The sequence below is a fragment of the Erpetoichthys calabaricus genome, chromosome 8, assembly GCF_900747795.2.
Source record: "Erpetoichthys calabaricus chromosome 8, fErpCal1.3, whole genome shotgun sequence".
Taxonomy (NCBI): domain Eukaryota; kingdom Metazoa; phylum Chordata; class Cladistia; order Polypteriformes; family Polypteridae; genus Erpetoichthys; species Erpetoichthys calabaricus.
The window spans coordinates 47,340,774-47,359,557 of record NC_041401.2 but is presented as its reverse complement, the minus strand read 5'-3'; the positions used below and the strand labels follow the sequence as shown (position 1 = coordinate 47,359,557).

At 39.2% G+C, this 18,784-nt stretch overlaps 1 protein-coding gene across 1 annotated transcript in view; it reads left to right on the top strand.

The window, feature by feature from the left end:
• lrp1bb (low density lipoprotein receptor-related protein 1Bb) overlaps positions 1-18,784 on the top strand; it is a 2,167,948-nt gene that overhangs the window by 2,090,289 nt on the left and 58,875 nt on the right. The window contains exons 80-83 of the mRNA XM_051931086.1: positions 1,730-1,846; positions 2,455-2,628; positions 6,147-6,272; positions 12,726-12,890. Of these exons, the coding sequence (XP_051787046.1) occupies positions 1,730-1,846; positions 2,455-2,628; positions 6,147-6,272; positions 12,726-12,890 (582 nt within the window). The remainder of the gene's footprint in view (positions 1-1,729; positions 1,847-2,454; positions 2,629-6,146; positions 6,273-12,725; positions 12,891-18,784) is intronic.

Below are 18,784 nucleotides of genomic sequence, written 5' to 3'. Positions count from 1 at the left end.
GAATGGAGCAGTAGGCACCTACTAATCCTACTTACGGTTTAGTAGGATGTTATCATCAGTTTCATGATCGGTTAACAATATTTATCTGAATTAAGTCCAACTACTGTATACCATCATACTTTGGAAAGTCAATCCTAAATGGTTTCTATAGTTTATTAGTTTCTCCTAAAGTTCTTTGATTTGTTATGAACTTCAGAGATCAATATGCTATTATTTTCTCTACAGTAAGAATGGCTGAATTCGATCATGTTACTTTCAAACAATATTGCAAAGTAAAAGACAAACCTAATGTCAAAGTAAAGAAGAAGAAATTGAAAAGAAAATTTGAAACAAGTAATACTCACACTGATGGTGCACTAAAACTTTCATTTCACAACAGAATTTTAGATAAAGACGTACATGTTTAGCGAAGAATAAATTTAATGAACACAATTTTCATTATTGGTCCTAGGATGATGATTAATGTATTAATAAAAATGTTAATAATTTTAAAAAGTAATACTTTTAGACTCCTGTTATGATATTATCTAATAACGGTAGAAAAATTTCTCTTATATAACATACTGTTAAACAGTTAGAGACTCATTTCTGTAGTTTAATAAATAACATTCATTTACACTTTGTGCACATCACAGTAGTCAAATCCCTTTCTGTTAATGTGAAGGCAGGCCTTATTTATTGTGATTGTATGTTAGTGTTAATTTGTTCAGTCTTTTACTGAATTTTAATAAACCAAACTAAAAAATAAGAATAAAAACCTACAGAGAAAAAATGTCTCTGTGTTCTTGCCCTGGTTTAGAGACAGAAGGCCAGTGCATTGTTCCAGTGTGCTCAGTTTCCCTTTAACTTGGATGTTTTTCTATTATTGAAACAAGCTTTACCATCTACTGTGCAAACATCTAATAGAAGTGCCTACCAGAAATTATGGCATGCAGAGGACAGTGCTTCTCCCAGGTAGTGTTGGTAGGAAGACCCATCTTATTTTGAAACGTATACTGTAAGTAGAAGTTGTGCAATATGTGATCTATTTTTAAGACCTTTCATAGGAGTTCAGTTAATTTCTTCAGGGTTTTTGAGAATAAAAACAATTAAGAAGGCTTGAGAATGAAAAAGATTTTAAGACAGTTAGGAATATGGTATAAGGTAATTTTTGGAAGCAGGGGGAAGAGAAAGCTTATCTTGACAGGTTGATAAAGAGCAGAGAAAACAGGCTAGATGATCCTTATCTTCCATTAGAGTGCACATGTCAGTAGACTATAAAACTTTGGCATAAATTACCAATAGTCTTGAGTAGGATATGAGTTAAATAAGTACTATGCAATGGAATTGTCACAGTGCTGCACAAAATAAAAAAAGAAAGTGCACTGCAAGTTTCATTAAGGCAATAATATCTGCACATAACTTTATAATGAAAATAACACTAAACATATTTATTTAACTCTGTGAGCATGAGCCGATTAACATGATCAAATGTTTTGCTTTTTTTCCTGCGGTGATTTCCTCAGTGGATAAACTTCTGGGGATGTTCTACCAGCCTCTACTGGTCAATGAAATATTTTATGCTGCAGTCACCAGATGCAAAATCCTGAATAAACTGACCAGGATGGCCAGCTGCATGAAAGGACTGATGGAAGCAGAAATGTAAAATAAGATATTCAGAGCATAAGATGTGCAATCTATTTTCTGAATCAATCTGATTGACTTTTTGTGATTCTTTACATTTTTGCAGGACTAGCAATAGATTATTTTAACCAGCGTTTATACTGGGCTGATCCAGAGTTGTCTGTAATTGGAAGTTTACGCTTTGATGGGTCTGATTCTGTGGTAGTTATTGGCAGCAAACATGGTAAGCAGATAAGAAGAACCTAATTTTTTTCTTATTTGATCAGTTATCAGCACTATTGTCATTTATGTATACAGTGATATCTGTTGGTAGTTTCTGTTTCAATTTGCTTTTGGTTTCAAAAGTTAGTTATTTTGGAAGTGTATTCATTTTTTCCTTATTTATTTCAATCACACTTTATGAAATACCAGTTGTATGTACTGTTTGAGTAAGTTTGTGCTTTGCACAAACCTCCACAAGTCAAAGTCCAATAAACCGGTTCAATTTTGGGCTTGAACAGGGTATTTCATTACAAATTATGATGCACTTAATGCTAGTTTTTAACAAATATATTTATACATTAGGGTATGAATGACTCAGTGTAGTCCCACACTGATTTGTTCACTATTTGAACTTCTGTTAACTCTCTAACCTCTGTGTCATATTGGATAAATAGTCATATTTAATAACCTAACTGTTCTTTTTATTATGTATATCTATCACTGATATTAAGGCCGGATTAAAATTTTAATGAAGAGCATTAAACCAAGAAAATCTGAAGTTACTGCTGTGATTATTGTCAACTTAAAAAAAATCAAAAGTATTTCAATTTTACTTTTCTCTTCATTCAGGGATACATCAGCCTCACAGAATTGACATTTTTGAAGATTATATTTATGGAGCTGGCATGAAAAACAATGTGTTTAAAGTTCATAAATATGGTCATGAACCAGTGGAATACCTTAGTTTAGGACTTGAAAAGGTTACCAGCATACTGGTATCTCATCGTTATAAACAACCAAACAGTAAGTAACTGCTGGAAAGAAAAAAACGGTTAAAATTATGTTATGTTAGAAGCTTACGTTAACTTTCATTGATTTATTTATTTTATGTAGAAGTGGTCGGGAATCAAGTTGCAATGCAGTCAAACTATCCATAAAAAACAAAGAAATTTTCTGTTTGTTGAAATTGTAGCTACATTTGAGTTAGTAGTTAAAATTTCAGATATTATAGTTGATTTCTCAGCAATTTCAGACATTTACTTTGTTACTGAATTGAACACAAAAAGTAATTTGTGTTTGTAATTTGTGTGTGTCCTGTGGTGGGTTGGCACCCTGCCCAGGATTAGTTCCTGCCTTGTGCCCTGTGTTGGCTCGGATTGGCTCCAGCAGACCCAGGTGACCCTCTGTTCAGATTCAGCGGGTTAGAAAATGGATGGATGGATGGATGAAGTAATTACCTCATCTCTATTTTGGATCCATTTTTGTGTATGAAATAAAATCAATTTAACACAATTTCAGGGTCACAGGGAGCAATATCAATTCTAGCCTATGTCACTAAACATCCTGAAAAGAGAATCTTAACGAGTTTATTAACCTACATCACAAAAAAAGTGTTGGATATGTTTTATATTCTTATCAACTTATCACTAGAAAAACAAATAAATGTTTATTTCAAAGTATGCATGCGCAGTATTCATGTTTTTGACCCTGGTTTAATTTACGCAAGTACAGTTAAGGTGGAAACCTGTTATAGGAGCAATGCAATAATAATCCTACACTGACAATATCCAACAGGAGAAATCCCTTTAGCTTAGCAAGTGTGAATAAGGCGCTATATAAGCGTCCGACCCTGCACAGATTCAAACTGAGGCGCGTATAAATTGAACACAAATCTTTTTATTTTCTCTTCAGCCGTGGGGCACGTCTTCCCCGTGTACCACAGGCCCAACACAGTCCCACAAGCACTTAATGCAATAAACACAATAAATCTTTTTCTTCACCTGTGGGGCACGTCTTCCCCATGAACCCCACAGGTATTACACAGTCCCAAAGTACCTCTTTCTCAAGACAGCAATCCTTCCGTTGGTACCACCACTCCTCTCAGGCACCTCGTCCTCTTCCTTCCGATTCTGGCCCTGAGTGGTGGTTGCTGGCTTCTTTTATGGCCCTCCCGGGAGTGCTCCTGGTGCTTGCTCACCTATTCCCAATTGCATTCCCATGTGGGGCCCATGATTAGACTAGCTGGGCTTAACTATCTCTGCCTCGCCCCCTGGCGGCCATCCCAGGTCCTCACAGGGTTGGGAAGATCTCCATCTCCTATGAAACTCAGTGGGAAACTGAGGCATCATCATCAACCAGAGAGGCTGCCACCAAGCGTTCCGGGGGCTGTTCCCCCGGAACATAAGTAGAAGGGGCGTTCTGGCCGGGCATGGACCCTGGCCATCCTCCACATTGCCCCTCACCCAGATGAGACCCATGGCTCTCATCGGCATGCCCCGCGAGGGCCGGTCTTCTCCATAATGGGGAGTCGGTGTCCTCAGCACTACAGCTCTGCCCTGTGGTAACAAAAACAAATGGTCTGGGGGTGTTGCCCCGACGTCCCTTACACTTGGACGTCCTCATAGGGCAACACCGCCAGATGTGGCCACAGCGTCCGCAGTTGTAGCACACTTGACTCCCTTAAACTCGACCCTTACGGGAGTGAAAGCAGGCAGGAAACTCCTGTCCCTTCACCCGCTCAGGTGAGGGCTCCACATGTCCTGGGGAAAGGTATTGAAGGGTCTCTGATGGCTCTCCCAGAACATAAGTAGAAGGGGCGTCCTGGCCGGCATGGATCCTGGCCATCCTCCACACAAGTTATTTAGCTTCACAGGCAGGTAAGAAAAAATAAGTTTGTGCTTTCAAGTGCCACAAGTGAAGAACATGTGTTTAACATCACATTTTTCAGTGTTTAATAGGCTGTCTAGTTAATTACTGAAATAGCAGCATACATTTCTTAAAGCTGCTTAATCCTATCCCAGCACCACTGGGCCCACAATAAGGAAACCATGTTAGACAGGGTGCTAGTCCATCCAAGAGCCCGCTCAGCCATGCTCGACCAATTGGGAATCTCCAGTTAACATGATGAGAACTAATCACTGTGCTGCTCTAGTGACCAAAGTATTACTATTAAGTCTAAATTAAGTAAGGCATTAAACTGCTTTTAATTTCTGTGTTTATAGGCATCATTGTAAATTGTAATTTCAGGTGCAAAGGTGAGATCCTCATTGAAAGAGACTTCATGTAGCAGCATGACATTTACTAATGAGCAAACTTGTTTACTTTACTAAAGAGTAATTGGATTTAAGAAAGTCGGAAAATAGTTAACCTTTCATTAAAACACAAACTTTATTGGGAAGTAGTTGTTGTCATGTGTTCATCCAGAAAGCATGAATGATTTCATTTAGGTAATACATTATGGTCCTGTCCCTTAAAGATCTACTTTTGTGGCTAAGTATATTTAGTTTTGTATTTGTAATTTCAACATTTCTTAGTTTTATTACTCCTTTGCAGTTCTTATTTGTTTTACATGTTCATCATTCACAGCTTCTTCTTCTTCTTCCCTTTATCGTTTCCCACTTCTCTGTGGAGTTGATGTGCTTGATCAATCTTCTCCATACAGCTCAGTCCTGTACCTCCTCTACAGTCAAGCCCTTGTCCATCAGATCTTCTTTTACTTTAACCATTCACCTCTGTGTTGCCCCCCCCCCCCCATTCACTTTCTCTTCCACTGTACTTCCATTCCTATCATTTTTTTGCCCATATATTCATTGTCTTTTCTCATCACATGTCCATACTACTTTCCTGTACCTTCTTAGATATCACTCCCTTTTGTTCTAATTCTGATGGTCTCATTTCTTATTCTGTCTTTTTGGTAACTCCACACATCCATCTCAACCTTCTGCCACCTCTAACTTATTTTCCTGCGGTCAGTATACTGGCCATTTCTCAGCTCCATACATTATTGCTGGTCTTATGACTGTCATAAACACCTTACCTTTAACCTTCACCTAAATTCTTTGATCATACAATATTCCTGATACCTTCTTCCAGTTGTGTCAACCACACTGCACTGTATGGGTTATCTCTGAATTTAGTTTGCCATTTTGGTTACTACTGACTCTAGATATTTAAATTTATCCACTCTTTCCAATAGCTCTCCCTGAAGGCTACAGCTACTGTACAGTTTATTTATATATACATATTCCACATAAACTCATTCCTTAGTTGATTACATTGTGGCTTCTACAAATACTGAGAATTCAAGCCAGAAGATCTTTTGGTTGCTTAATCTTCTTTATTTAGGAGTAAACTCTCTTTCATGATGAGGTTTGGCTTACAGATACTGCTTATTTATTTATTCATTAACCAGCATTTCTTATATGACATTTATTGAATTTTTAGTTGCATTGTTTTTGTGGTATTACTAGATGTTGATTACAGAACAATGTCGATCATTTGTAATTATGCTAAACAAAGTGTTCTTTTAAATATTTTAACAGTAATTAACCCATGCGTAAAAAAAAGCTGCGAGTTTCTGTGTTTATTGAACCCAACTGGAGCAAGCTGTTCATGTCCAGAAGGGAAATATCTGATAAACGGAACATGTGGTGACATTAGTATTTCAGGTAAGCACATCATGACTGAAGTAACCAATTATTTCAGAATGTATACAAATATGTTTAAAAGATATAAATGAAAATTCACTTTTTTTTGTAATTAAACCCTGAGTTTTTGGAAAAACAAAATATTTTTCATAAAGGACAGATTTTCCATGGATTAAAAATGTTAATTTTACCTGTTTTTTTGAGATGTGAGAAATTTAAAAGTTACAATTGAAAAGATATTTTATATTGATTTATATTCAGAAGTGGTGGGGAACTGAGGAATTAGCTTAAGCAGAGAAAATCATTTCATTTGTGTATTTAAAAAATAAAAATAGTGTTAATTCGATTAGTTTAGTTAAATAGTATATGCATGAAGTTTTTTTCTTATATAGCAGTTTTCACTGAAGATACGCTTAGAATGGTTGCATGGATTCACAGATAAAGTACTGTCTCAAATGTATATAACCATACATTATACTTACTTAAGCAAGCTTTGTGAAATTTATAGCATGGGTAAATGAAATGAAATGGTAGTAAATAATTCCAAAATAAAACAAGTTAAATTAAATTGGTGGAACAGTAGTGGACGGATCTAGTGTTGTGTGTTTGAATCTTGTGCCTTGTGGAGTTTGCACTTTCTCCCAGTTTCTGCAGGGTTCTTCCTCTGGGTTTACTGATTTCTTTGCCAACGTGCCTAAAAGATGTGTAGATTAGTTCTGTTGGCTAAATTATAACTTGTGTTGATGTATTCATGAGTGAGCCTTTAAAGGTCTTGCATCCATAAGCGAGTTCAAATTAAACAAACTATCACTTACTTGTCCAATGCAATGTGCAAGAATGACACATTTAGTATGGCTAAAAGACATCCAATGTACACACTAAGCATAATATTGAAACAAAAACATTAACCATGTAAAAGCTTTCAGAAAGATGTGCAAAAATCTAAATGGTATAGTCCATTAATTGTGGAGCTGATATGAAATGAATAAATACTACTTTAATATGTTGTTTATTATACTATGAGATACAGCAGTGATTTTATATTATCTACAAAATGATCTATACTAATTTTACATAATCTTAATTCACATTCTTTTATATGTTTTAACATGTTCCTTTCAGTTCAATTCATTCTTATAAAGTTGGTGATACAATACCCAACTTTGAGTAGGCGAGTATGTCAAATTTAAACTGCAGTTCCTTAGTTTCATTGTCTTGAGAATGTGAAAATTACATGACTGGGAATCACAGTGGACAACAGATTACACGATTGTCTCATGACTTTCATTCCAGTTTCAAATTTCCAAAGTATCCCAATCTCACTACATTTTGATAGCCAATTAACATACTGGCTGACAGAACAAATGGCTGTGTATTCCTGGTATGGTGAACTCAGTTGCAGTCTTGGATAATTTTTTACTTATGTTCTTTCTGTTGAGGTATGGCAAACATAATACATCAGACAGACTAGCCTCACTTTAGTTTGCATACACTAATATTCTAAAGTTGTAAAACACCTGCTTTTCTTCTTTCCTACCTGACACGTTGAATCCATTCATCCATCCATTGTCTCCCGCTTATCCGAGGTCGGGTCGCGGGGGCAGCAGCTTGAGCAGAGATGCCCAGACTTCCCTCTCCCCGGCCACTTCTTCTAGCTCTTCCGGGAGAATCCCAAGGCGTTCCCAGGCCAGTCGAGAGACATAGTCCCTCCAGCGTGTCCTGGGTCTTCCCCGGGGCCTCCTCCCGGTTAGACGTGCCCGGAACACCTCACCAGGGAGGCGTCCAGGAGGCATCCTGATCAGATGCCCGAGCCACCTCATCTGACTCCTCTCGATGCGGAGGAGCAGCGGCTCTACTCTGAGCCCCTCCCGGATGACTGAGCTTTTCACCCTATCTTTAAGGGAAAGCCCAGACACCCTGCGGAGGAAACTCATTTCAGCCGCTTGTATTCGCGATCTCGTTCTTTCGGTCACTACCCATAGCTCATGACCATAGGTGAGGGTAGGAACATAGATCGACTGGTAAATTGAGAGCTTCGCCTTGCGGCTCAGCTGCTTTTTCACCACGACAGACCGATGCAGCGCCCGCATTACTGCGGATGCCGCACCGATCCGCCTGTCGATCTCACGCTCCATTCTTCCCTCACTCGTGAACAAGACCCCGAGATACTTGAACTCTACCAACCCTGAGAGGGCACTCCACCCATGGTCTCGGATTTGGAGGTGCTGATTCTCATCCCAGCCGTTTCACACTCGGCTGCGAACCGATCCAGAGAGAGCTGAAGATCACGGCCTGATGAAGCAAACAGGACAACATCATCTGCAAAAAGCAGTGACCCAATCCTGAGCCCACCAAACCGGACCCTCTCAACGCCCTGGCTGCGCCTAGAAATTCTGTCCATAAAAGTTATGAACAGAATCGGTGACAAAGGGCAGCCCTGGCGGAGTCCAACTCTCACTGGAAATGGGTTCGACTTACTGCCGGCAATGCGGACCAAGCTCTGGCACCGATCGTACAGGGACTGAACAGCCCTTATCAGGGGGGCCGGTACCCCATACTCTCGGAGTACCCCCCACAGGATTCCCCGAGGGACACGGTCGAATGCCTTTTCCAAGTCCACAAAACACATGTAGACTGGTTGGGCAAACTCCCATGCACCCTCCAGGACCCTGCTAAGGGTATAGAGCTGGTCCACTGTTCCGCGACCAGGACGAAAACCACACTGTTCCTCCTGAATCCGAGGCTCGACTATCCGACGGACCCTCCTCTCCAGGACCCCTGAATAGACTTTTCCAGGGAGGCTGAGGAGTGTGATCCCTCTGTAGTTGGAACACACCCTCCGATCCCCCTTCTTAAAGAGGGGGACCACCACCTCGGTCTGCCAATCCAGAGGCACTGTCCCTGATGTCCATGCGATGTTGCAGAGGCGTGTCAGCCAAGACAGTCCTACAACATCCAGAGCCTTGAGGAACTCCGGGCGTATCTCATCCACCCCTGGGGCCCTGCCACCAAGGAGTTTTTTGACCACCTCGGTGACCTCAGTCCCAGAGATGGGGGAGCCCACCTCTGAGTCCCCAGGCTCTGCTTCCTCATTGGAAGGCATGTTAATGGGATTGAGGAGGTCTTCGAAGTATTCCCCCCACCGACCCACAACGTCCCGAGTCGAGGTCAGCAGCGCACCATCCCCACCATATACAGTGTTGACACTGCACTGCTTAACACGTTGAATGCTTGTACTAATTGCTTGTCAGCTTGTAAACACTCAGGACACCCTCCTACAACTTAAGACAAAATCAGACCTTCCAATTATATAATTAAAGGCAATCACCTTAAATTGCTGGAAGCACTGTGTAGTTTGATGCCAGATTGAACAGGTTGGGGAGCATGCACTGATACAGAACATTGCTGCACCCACCACATGACGAAACAGCATGGGATCCTAGTTGGCAACCCCCCAGGCAAACACACAGCCCAGTCCCACCCAACGGAAATGATCCTGTATCTGCCGTAGCCAGGTGTTACGTGGGCATCCCCTTGGCCTGGTCCAAGGTGACTCGGTGGTGATGAAGACTCAGGTCCTCAAAAATGAGGATCCTGCCAGCCAGATCACCCACGCAGAATTGTACCACTTGGCCATATTGCCGTAACTGACGCTTCCTCAAAATGCATGGGCAACCACTTATTTGACAAAGTAAAACCAGCAGTACCCAAGGATTCTTCGAATAGACACAGTACCAAAGGAGTCCAGTCTTCATCTCAAGTCAGGTCCATGTTTTGCTACCATACAGTATAGCAAGATAGGAAAGGAAGCACCAGGACTGTAAAGACTTGGACCTTCATCGTTTTGCATAGATATCGGGAGCACCACACACCCCTTTTCAGTGAACTTATGACCTTGCATGCTCTCTCAATCCATCTACTGACAGTGACATGAATGTCACTGCTGAGGTAAGTAAACCTTTCGACAAGGTCGACACTCTCTCCGCAGACAAACACACTGCTGATGGCTGTGCCCAAGAGGTCATTAAAAACCTGGTTCTTGGTTTTTATCCAGGACATTCGCAAAGCCCAGACATTCAGACTCCTCGCTCAGTCTCTCGGGTGCTGCAATCAGAGCCTCCATTGACTCCGAGAAGATTGCACCATCATCAGCAAAGTCAAAATAAGTGAATCTTTCTTCATCGACACATGCCTCACGGCCTCTGGACCCCACGACCTTGCCCAACACCCATTCCATGCAAGCACTGAACAGAGTAGGAGCAAGAACACACCCCTGACGAACCCCAGAATTATCTGGGAAAAACACAGAGGTTCTGCCTCCACTCTGCACAGCACTCACAGTACCAGTGTATAGGCCGGCCATGATGTACAGCAACTTTGAGGGGATCCCACGAAGGTTCAGGATATACCATAAGCAGCTTGATCAGCTTTATGAAAATCAACAAAGGCTGCAAAGAAACTTTACCGATATTCGTGTTTACGCTCCATGAGAACCCTCAGTGCCAGGACTTCTTAGGCATAAAACTAGACTGCTCCATTTGCTGGTAGGTGAGCAAGTGATCACAGATCCTATTGAGGATGACCCTAGCAAAGACCTTACCCGACACAGAGAGCAGTGTTATCACCCTGTGGTTGCCACAATCCAGGCAACCACCCTTCCTTTACCAGATAGGGACGACTAGTCCCGTTTTCCAATCAGTTAGGATGATGTCAGTCTCCCAAATGAAAGCAAAGATTGTTTGCAATTCCATGAGGACAACCTTACCACCAGCATGGAGAAGTTCACAGCGGATATCATAGATCCCTGCAGTCTTCCCTACCCTCAGCTGGTTCACCACCTGTGCAATCTCAGTGAGATTGGGTGGTTCACTGTTAATTGGAGCATCAGCCTCAAGAACCCTGGACCCAGAGATATCCAACGTCCTAGCCGAAGGATCAATTTTAAACAGCTGTTCAAAGTAGCCAGAACTTAGCAAACTATACACTAATTCAGGACCCCTTACACCCCTCACATGGACTTTTCACACTTCTGCCATCCAAGAGAAGATACTGCAGCATCAAAGCCAGATCTTCCAGGCTGCAGGATAGTTTTTACTCCCAAGCTGCCAGACTCCTTAACACCATGCTGCCACCTGGGATCTTCCACACTGCCTCAACCACCTCTTAATACAGAACTTTTATACATGCGAGCCGCTTTCCTGCAAAGACTAGTGTGCAAGTAAAAAAGAACTGAAAATCTCATACTGACCTTTAAGGATTTTGACACTCTTGATATCCTTCTGCTGTGAAACATTCTGACCTATCATTGTTTACATATGTCTTAAACAACTATTATCATACACTGATAATTTCTCTATTATCTATATCTATCATTTATTATTTATTTATTATATTACATATCTGTTGACTATATTTATGTATCTAGATTGCAAATACCATACATTGAATCCATGTTCATATTGCTAACTACACGTAAATATTGCTGCTACTTCTTTGTCTTGTCTTTGCACAATGTCTTGTCTTGTTTGTGTTTCATTTTAAATTTAAATTTAAATTTTAATTCTATTTTTAATTTATTATTTGCCACTTTGACTTTGAATTTGACTTTTGACTAATTGCAGTGTGGTTAAAATATTAGATGAAGTGACATGCACCTACCTCAATCTCGTTGTCCACCTTAATAAAAGGAGATAGTCTCTGTGGGTCCGTTCGGGTTGCTATGTCTCTGTCTTTACAATAGATGGTGAAGCACAAACATTAACTCTCCTTTTACAAATCCTGTAACAAATGGCATATAACAGACATTCACATTGCACATTGCACTGCAAATGTTAACACTGAGGTCTGCATTGATTACTTAGATTTCAACAGGTCATAGATGGTAGTACAGCTAGCATCAAATAATTTGTTAATAATTTCAAGATATGCATTTATATAAACATCAACTTATTGCATCTGTCTACTTTCTACTTTTAACTAGATATATCCATTCTCTGGTTGTGGAGAGCTGGAGTGCAACCCAGCAATAATGCAGGATCCATCAACAAATACACGCACTTACCCCAAGGCAATTTAACATGACCAATTAAAAGACGCCACTACCCCAGAAGAAACCCCCAGAAACACACGAAGAATCTACAAACCTTCTGTAGAGGTCCTTCCAGTTGGGTAGTGAAGAAAAGCAAAAATCCTGGCCTCAAATTTTAGCCTTCATATTTCTTTGTCTTTCTAAACCCAAGTTCTTTTTTCTGTACACTAAGAGATAGGCTTGTGTCAGTTAGAATCAATAGCAGAAAGTGATCTGTTGGATTTAATTTTTGTCTTGTACTTTATAAAATCTCTAACAAATAGGTCAACTTTGTCTTGACTGTGCTGTTTTATTTACATTTCATAAGTTTAAAAAATATCAGTACTCTCTAAGGTAGCAAGCACTTTCTATTACAGTTCATATTATTTTTATCTTACATTTCCCAGGTGATCTCTGTCGACCAGCTTGTGAAAATGGAGGAAGATGTATTATAAATGAGAAAGGAGAAATGAGATGTTATTGTTGGCCTAATTTCTCTGGGGAAAAGTGTGAAATCAACCACTGCAAGGACTATTGTCAAAACGGAGGAACATGTACTGGATCTCCTTTAGGTAAACATTTTACTTTTGTTGTATTTACGATGTCTTTTGTATGTTTAAAATGTTATTTAATCTTGATTGGAATGGCGCTTTAGGAGATTTAACTTGATTGCTCTTTGTGTGATTCCAAATGCTCTTAATAAATGGAAATTTCTCTTGCATATTAAATTGTTTCTTCTTGCTTGACCCCAAAATAAATTTAAGAAAAAAGTAGTGCATGTAATAATGTGTTAAAAGTAAACAAGTGAATTTTCAGTTGTAAGCAGTTATGCAAGATTTTTACATTTTAGGGATGAGATTTATATGTATTGCACATGGTTTATATTGTATGTCTTAGGGCCTTCTACTAAAATTTGATATAATATGCATACTTCAGTTTTCTTTAGAAAAAAATTATGTTTATGTGAATTAATGCTGAAAGTTTAATGGGCTGTATTGTGGCGCAGTGGTTAGTACAGTTGCCTCACAGATCTAGCATACTTTCTTAGACTTGCAAACTGAGTCACTGTGTGTGGAGATTACTCATTTACTCTGTGTCTGGTTTGGGTTTTCTCCAGCCATTCAGGCATTGCGCCCACATTACAAAGAAGTGTCTGTGCAAATAATTACATCTTGCCTGAAGAAGGGGCCTGAGTTGCCTCGAAAGCTTGCATATTGTAATCTTTTTAGTTAGCCAATAAAAGGTGTCATTTTGCTTGGCTTTTCTCTACATTCATAATGGCTAACACGGTACAACACCCTAGTACTGCAAATAATTAGAGATTCTTAGTTGGGTCCTGTGTGAATTTGGCTGTGCATGTGCTATGATGGTCTGGTACCCTGTCCAGTGTTTCTTCATGCCTGGCAGCCAATGCTTTTGATTCAGATTCTAGCCACTCCACAGATTGCATCAAGCATGTTTGAGGATGTTATTTAATGTTTTGAAAGCATAAAGTACTTTAGAAGTAGTATATTTTAATGCTTTTTCTTGTGTCTTGTGCCATCTGACAGTATTTGTCTTTTAGGTTATTCTGTTGTTTACAGTAGCTCTTCATGCAGAGAGATAGTCATGAATTTAAAGGAATCAGAAATATTTTTTTATTATTTAATTGCATTATCATCCTAAATTGCAGTCAGCAGATTAAAGTATAAAATAACATTAGTGTGATGCTAGTAGTGAATGAAATTGTTTGATAAAGTAGGAACTAAATTGACAGAATGAGTATAAATGGGACCAGACGCAATAAAGTTTTCGGGTTTCCCTGAGATCCACATTTATTACTAGTGATGCTAACAAAGAAAATGCAACAAAAGACAAGAAGACATTGTAGAACTTTCTCAGTTATTCCATGCCCTTTTTTCTAAAAGTAATGCATCTGCAGGAGAGTGTGGCATCAGCAGTCGCAGGTCCAAAAATGAATGCGACTTCCGGCCACCATGGCGTTTATATAAGGATGGCAGTGGAAGTGGCAGGACTTCTTGCAGAGTCCGGAATTGAAGTCTCTGTTCCTCCAAGCCCTCCTCCTCCATTCTCAGGCTGGAAGAGGAAGAGAAGTTACTACATGTGCTTCAGCATAAACTGTCCCAGTGGGATCTCCTGATTGGAACCCCCAGCACACTTCCTCATCATACATAAGTGACAACAGCAATTGTGGTGTGATGCTCTAGTAAAACTGGTACATCAATTTTGGAATTGGTGGAAGGGTTCAAATATTCTTGTACATTATATTATAAAATTTTGCAAGAGTTTATTATTGTCTCTAATTAAGCATCATTAGACTATGTTAACATTTTAAAAGCATTGTTTTTTTTTTAATTTTATGTCTCTCCAGAATAGTTGGGGAATGTGTGAATTATGAATTTGATATGAAACATGGTAATACTTATTGCATGCTCAATTGTTTTGAACCATGCTTATTGAAGAGTAATCTTGTAAAACTAACAAAGGTGAAAAGAACAGTTATTATGCATTATAGTAATATTAACTGAGTGTTACTACATTTTATTGCCTATTCGGATGGGTGCAAAGTTGTAGTATGGTATTTTATATATATATATATATATATATATATATATATATATATATATATATATATATATATATATATATATATATATATATATATAATTTTTTTTTTTTTTTTTTTAATTTCCCGAGTGATAATATAAATGTAAGAAAAAAACACATTTTTACCAAATCAACTACATGGTCACCTATTCCTTTCTTAATTCTGATAATGAAGTCCTTTTTTCTGCAAAAGGTTTCCTGACCAGCAATTATATAAGGATTTAGAATAGCTGATTCTTATTGCAAGTAGTGTGAACTCTCAGCTTCAGAAAGGTATCTATTGATGAGCATCTCAGGTACATCTTAACATAAGAGCTGATATATTTAAATTATGTTAAGAGAATAGACTATGAAGAAGTAAATAAAAGATGTGACCTGCAAGAGTTATTATTTATTCCCAGGACAACTTTAAATTGTATTTGTTCTGAGGTGTGAGGGATTTGTATCACAGTGTTTGTGTCTTTGTTCAGTTTGACCTTGTATTTTGCAGAACTATGTAAAGCTCCTCATTTTAAGGTGATTTAATCTAATCTCTCATGTCATTTCATATGATAAACCACTTTTCATTTTGAAAGCTACAGTGATACCAGGCTGTATAATTTTAATATCATCGCATATATATATAGCAAATACATCAAGAAAATCAAACTGTAATGAAATTGATGCTGTTTTGATGTGTGTTTAAATAAATGTTACGTAACCCTAAAGACTTTCATAATAATATTAATACTGTATTTTAGAAAGCTTATGATGCAGTGTTCCCAGTGACATCCAGGTGCCATTGTGGTTTGGGCCCTGAGATTTTACAGCTCTTAACTTGGTCATTAACAGTAATATTAGGAATTCACTGAAAATGATGCCAAGAGAGCGTTTTAAAATAACTCATTGTAAACCATCTTATTGAGCTTAGATGTGGGACGTGAGTTGGGGCAAAGGCTCAGGTATGGGAGGAAAAAGAGACAGAGCAGAAAAGAGGCTAAAGGTAAAGAGGGTAGAATGCTACTCATTTCTTTAGTTTTTTCATTGATGACTTTTAAGCATCACTATCAGGTGCTATGCAAATTCTGGAACAGATTTCAAGGAAAATATATTTTGGGATTCATATTTCTCATTAGTATGTATTTTGTAAATTTTCCATATTGCTTCCATAAAATTTGTAAAGCTAAGAAAAATATATGACCACTTTCATAGGTTAACATAATAATGAAGTTTAGAAGTGTCATTTTATTTCTTTTACTACATATTACTAAACAAATATTTCTCTTTAATTTCTGTTGAAACAGTGAATTAGGCAGTTTATAAATATAAGAATTCTTAATTTTAAGAAATGCAACCATTTAACTGTTATAATTACTTCATGTTTATTGAGCAATTAAATGTGTATTTTAAAGCAGATTGTAAGGCCTACAAGGGTCTACTATGGCTCACCAGTCTAATTCATTAAAACATGAAAATGGTTGTATGACACAGCATCACTATGAATATACATTATCAGTTTAGTGGAGCTGTAGCAAGATTAGATTTACAGTAATGTTGCTGTATGTAAATTCCCTTTTTGGGGAATATACAGCCGCTTCCAATATAATCAGCAGATACAACCTCCTCCATCATGTCCTCGGTATGCTGCTCAGTCGTCTGTTATTGAGCTGTACCTTGCATTCTAATTACATGCTCAAACCACCTGGATTGGCTGCTTTTTCATCCAAAGAAGTTCTACTCTTAGGACCTTGGACATATATATGGTCAAAAAAATTAAAGGAACACTTTGAAAACACATCAGATCTCAATGGGAAAAAAATCATGCTGGATATCTAGACTGATATGGACTGGGTAATGTGTTAGGAACGAAAGGATGCCACATCGTTTGATGGAGATGAAAATGATCAACCTACAGAGGGCTGAATTCAAAGACACACTGAAAATCAAAGTGAAAAAATGATGCGGCAGGCTAATCCATTTTGCTGAAATTTCATTGCAGCAACTCCAAATCGTACTAAGTAGTTTTTATGGACCCCACGTGCTTGTATGCTTGTCTAATAACATCAGGGCATGCTCCTAATGAGATGACCGATGGTGTCCTGGGGGATCTCCTCCCAGATCTGAACTAGGGCATCACTGAGCTCTTGGACAGTCTGAGGTGCAACCTGGCGGGTTGGATGGACCGAAACATAATGTTCTATTGGATTTAGGTCAGGCGAGCGTGGGGGCCAGTCAATGGCATCAATTCCTTCATCCTCCAGGAACTGCCTGCATACTCTTGCCACATAAGGCCGGGCTTTGTCATGCACCAGGAGGAACCCAGGACCCACTGCACCAGCATAGAGTCTGACAATGGGTCCAAGGATTTTGTCCTGATACCTAATGGCAGTCAAGGTGCTGTTGTCTAGCCTATAGAGGTCTGTAAGTTCCTCCATGGATATGCCTTCCCAGACCATCTCTGACCCACCACCAAGCCGGTCATGCTGAAAGATGTTAAAGACAGCATAACATTCTCTACGGCTTCTCCAGACCCTTTCACGTCTCTCACATGTGCTCAGGGTGAACCTGCTCTCATCTGTGAAAAGCACAGGGTGCCAGTGGTGGACCTGCCAATTCTGGTATTCTATGGTAAATGCCAATTGAGCTCCATGGTGCCGGGCAGTGAGCCCAGGGCCCAGTAGAGGACATCGGGCCCTCAGGCCACCCTCATGAAGTCTGTTTCTGATAGTTTGGTCACACCAGTGGCCTGCTGGAGGTCATTTTGTAGGGCTCTTGCAGTGCTCATCCTGTTCCTCCGTTCCCAAAAGAGCAGATACCAGTCCTGCTGATGGGTTAAGGACCTTCTACGGCCTCATCCAGCTCTCCTAGAGTAACTGCCTGTCTCCTGGAATCTTCTCCATGCCCTTGGGACTGTGCTGGGAGACACAGCAAACCTGGCAATGACACGTATTGATGTACCATCCTGGAGAAGTTGGACTACCTGTGCAACCTCTGTAGGGTCCATTTATTGCCTCATGCTACCAGTAGTGACACTGACCGTAGCCAAATGCAAAACTAGTGAAAAAACAGTCAGAAAAGATGAGGAGGGAAAAATGTCAGTGGCCTCCACCTGTTAAACCATTCAACTGAAACTGATTAAGAACCCTCTCTGCTACTTAAATGACCAGATCAATATCCCAGAAGTTTCATTGACTTGATGCTATATTCTAATTTAATAAGTGTTCCTTTAATTTTTATGAGCAGTTTATATAAAAGAGCTTTCACCCTCCAAGGCATGAACTCCATAAGACCTCTGATGGGTGTCAAATCCTTTAAGTTCAGTAAGTTGCGAGTTGGGGTCTCCATGGATTGGACTTCTCTTTCTAGCACATCCCACAAATGTTTGATTGGGTTGAGGTTTGGGGTATCTGGAGGCAAATTCAGCACATCTCCCCAGTTACTTATTTTGTGAAGTAAAAAAGTGATTTTTTTGTGGCTGTTCTTTAACATTGAGCTACTCAATCAACTTCAGTTTCAGAATAATTAATTCCAAACCTTAATTAGTTTTGTATGGGTGCTCTGTTTGTTTTTTTTTCCATGTATTTAAGGTCACTTTGAATAAAAGCATCTTAGTAATAGCAATTAAATAAATAGATTTTGTGATCAAGATGTGTACTAGAAGCTGGCAGTAGTTTTAGGGTGTGGAAAACAGTGGTTCTGCATATAAAAATTAGTTTCATGACTCCAGACTGAGAGTGTACCTCCTATGTTTTTAACTGTAATTTATTACATTTTTCTCAACCTGAAAAAAGGTCATTTTTTTGGGTTAAAAACTTATTTAAACATTTTAACAGGTGTTCCTTATCTGCCTTTGGACTCAGAATCAATATTACAATAATAA